Genomic DNA, 3,664 nt, shown 5'->3' on the forward strand with positions numbered 1-3,664 from the left:
TGGAAAATAGTTCATTGAGTTTAAAAAAGAGTTCATCGAATTTGTGAAAAAATTCATCAGATTTGAAAAAAGTTCATCGTATTTGGAAAAAAGTTCATCAAATTTGAAAAAAGTTCATTGGATTGGAAAAAAGTTCATCACATTTGAAAAAAGTTCATCGAATTTGAAAAGGAGTTCATCAAATTTTAAAAAGTTTCATCGATTTTTAAGAAAAAAGTTCACAAATTTCAAGCAAAAACATCAAACTAGGAAGAACAAAAAAAAGGAAAAACAGAAAAAGGAAAAAAGAAATAAGAAAAAGGAAATGAGGAAAGAATAGATAAGAAATAGAGGAAAAAAATGGTAGTTCACGGATCAGAAATAGAGGAATAACCCGGTTTGGGAAGCTTCCCCGGATCCGTGCAGCTGGAGAGAACAATTAGAGAAACAAACAAGCTAGAAATCACATGTGGTTCTGTGGTGTTGTGGTTACTGGCCTTGTAGATGAAGGCAGTGTTCGCGAGTTGGACTCCGGCAGCCCGCACTTTTTTTGAACCTTTTTCCAGATTAAAACAAAACGTACATGGGCCGGCCCAGCTCGCCAGCGAAGGGGGGAGCGCTGCAGGCGCCCGTTCGCAAACGGGCGCATAAGCGCCAAATAGGAAATCCCGCAGATCCCCGTGGCCGAACCCTTTTATAGTCGGGGCGTGACATCTCGGCCCATGTGGCTAGGTTTGAACACGAGCTAAGTGCTATATGTCCCCTTGCAAAAAGCACTCTCACATTCCCGGCGCTGACATGTGGCCCACTGCATGTGCGTCATTTGTCACAACTCACAACTTAAGAATTTTTTTACTTTTTTCTCTCTTAGATTCATTTATTTAAAACTTTTTATCTCTTGAACCGTGCATTTGAATCCTGAAATATTTTCATCGTTGTATTTCTGGCGTCGAGATCTTTGAAATTAGATCTTATATTAATATGTTTTGACGAACTTTTTTCACCAAAAAACCCAAGAAAACCGGCAGAGAAAAACCCAAAGCCCGATGCACTATAGTTTTTCACCTTTTTTTCATTCCGAGTAGAACAGCTCTCGCGGAGCAAATCTATGCCTCCATGCGAACCAAATCCGTGCTTCTCACGAAAGAAAAAAAACATATTTTTTCTCTTTCCGAGAACACAACTGTGCTTCTCGCATAAGCAAATCAGCGTCTCCACAAGAAGCAAATATGTGCTTCTCGTGGAAGCAAGAATTTTTTTCCCTTTTCGAGAAGCACAAAAAACATGTTTTTTTTTCTTTTCCAAGACACACAACTATATTTCTTGAGAAAGCAAATATGTGCCTCAACGAGAAGCAAATATGTGCGCCAAAAAATCATGATTTTTCTTCATTTCCAAGAAGCACATCGCGAACAAACCTGTGCCTCCACAGAAAGCAAACCCACCTGGGCTCGACCCATTTCCCTCTTTTTTCTTTCTAGACTGGACACACTTCGTACCTGAAATGGGGCAATGACGCAGTTTTTTTTTCTGGAAGAGACCCAACCGGTTGTGTGAAGCTTCTAGAAACCCATAAGTACCTTCTAGAAGTTTCCCAAAACTGGTCGGAAGCTTCTAGAAGATTCTGACAAGTTCTCTCTTTTGGCTTTTTGGATGGGTTTTAATCGGTTTTTCTTTTCTATTTTTATTTTTATTTTTAATTTTACTTTTTAATTTTTCTTTTAAAAATGTGTGCAAATTTTTGAAAATTTAAACTTTCTGAAAATTCATGAAATTTTCTCAAATTCGTATTTTTTGTGAATGTTTTTTCCTTAAAACTGTGAACTTTTCAAAAGAAATTCCTAAAATATGTGAACTCTTTTGAAATCCAAGAACAATTTTTTCCAAAATTTGTGAACTTTTTTTCCTCAAAATCATGAGTCTTTTTTCAAGTCCGCGGAACACGTGAATTTTTTCACTTTTTCTTCAAATGCATAAACCTCTTCAAAATTTGTGAACTATTTTTGAATCCCGCAAACTTTTTTGGACCCATGGACATATTTTGAAATCCATGAACTTCTTTCGAACTCGTGAACTTTTTCGAGGTCATGAACGATTTTTCGAATCTGATAATTTTCTTTGAATCCCGTGAACTTATTTTTGGATCCGTGGACTTGTTTGAAATCCATGAACTTATTTGAAATCATGAACTTTTTCTGAAACCACGTTTTTTTTTGAATTCATGAATTTTTTATTTCCTGGTTTATTTGGAAAATAGTTTTTTCTTGACAGGTCGATGGTCCACCGGTCAACGGCGGACCAGTCAATAGGGACAGGTGAACCACGAGCAGCAAACCGGGAAAATCAGTGTCTCGATCAAGCGCTCGCCTCCTTCTGTGTCTCGCCTACAGGGTGGCATTATTTGGCCAGCTCAGTTCCATGAAATTGTTTTGAATATTTTCCACTGTTTTACATTGGTTTCGTTGTTTTTTCTTGTGTTTTTCGGTTTCCTTTTTGTTTTTTGTTTTCTTTTTCTCCGTTTTTTTTCTCTTCTTCTTGATTTTCTTTGATTTAATTTTGTTTCAGTGTTTACTTTGGTTTTTTTATCTGTGCACAATTACGCGGAGTGGTTTTTCTTGAAGGCTTGAATAGCAAGTCAGATATTCCAAACATCTATTATTTTGTTCCTCTGACCAGTTTTATTACTACACATGGGTGATGGAAAAGAACATCACAATTTTCAACAGAGATGTATAATGTTTATTCGCAAGGCAACAATGAATCAAGTAGATAAGCTCACGGTACAACACATGGAATCGGCCATGGATCACATTCACATATCACATGTATGCGCGCCAATTCGATCCCCGAACCCCAGTATATATAATCTCAAATGAAATCACTACTGACTGACTGACAAGAAGAAGAGGCCGCGTCGACCCGCCAATCAGATCACAGGGTGGCCACGGCGTAGACCGCGGGCACGATGAAGCCGGCGATGATGCCGGCCGAGCTGTGGAGTGACGCGCCGCCGCTCCCCACGTCCGCCGTCGGCGTCGACTTGGACCCTGCGCGTGCGTCCAACAGAACGTCGGTCAGCACCACAATTCAGACGCACCAACTTTCACCAAGCACTTTGATTAATCATTAATTACCTACTCCGGAGGATGTTGGCGTCTGTCCCGCCGGCGCGCCGGAGGATGGCGACGTGGTGGGGGCAGAGGCGCAGTTGCTGAGCGGCGGCGTCTTGACGCCGCACTGGTCGGGGAGGCCGAGGGCGCGGGTCTTGTTGACGGCGCCCAGCCCGAGCGCGGCGGGGTCTGTTGAGTCAAACCTGGTCTTCCGGTTCACACAACGGCAGCAGCAGCATTTACGTCTCGGATGCATGCATGGCTGCATGTCGGCACATCAGCTAGTAAAATCCCGTTTTTACTAGCAAGAGCAGCAGGCGTGCCTTAGTAGCTAAGGAAGTAGTATAGGTCAGCAGTGACGTGGTGTTTTGGAATGACGTAAGAGTTTAGCTCATTTAGAACAGTAGGTCGGTTCAAACTGCTATATAAGCAGCAGCACACCCCCCGGTTGTAAGCATTCCATTCCGATCAAATCAAGGCAACAAGCCACTTCAATTTCCTCCTCTGCTCAAGTAGTACTCCAGTATCTCGTGTGTGTGTCTTGAGCTGCACTAGTGAGTGCGTGTGTTACTAGT

The 3,664-nt window shown here is 41.5% G+C and overlaps 1 protein-coding gene across 1 annotated transcript; it reads right to left on the reverse strand.

The window, feature by feature from the left end:
* Positions 1-2,722: 2,722 nt before the first annotated feature.
* On the reverse strand, positions 2,723-3,357 carry LOC123076907 (non-specific lipid transfer protein GPI-anchored 5-like). The gene is made up of 2 exons (XM_044499063.1): positions 3,114-3,357; positions 2,723-3,026 (listed from the first exon to the last, which is right to left on the reverse strand). Exons 1-2 carry the CDS (start codon positions 3,355-3,357, stop codon positions 2,911-2,913), a joined length of 360 nt encoding a protein of 119 aa, XP_044354998.1. The 3' UTR covers positions 2,723-2,910.
* Between the last annotated feature and the right edge of the window lie 307 nt (positions 3,358-3,664).

This window comes from Triticum aestivum, chromosome 1B (assembly GCF_018294505.1).
Source record: "Triticum aestivum cultivar Chinese Spring chromosome 1B, IWGSC CS RefSeq v2.1, whole genome shotgun sequence".
Classification (NCBI taxonomy): domain Eukaryota; kingdom Viridiplantae; phylum Streptophyta; class Magnoliopsida; order Poales; family Poaceae; genus Triticum; species Triticum aestivum.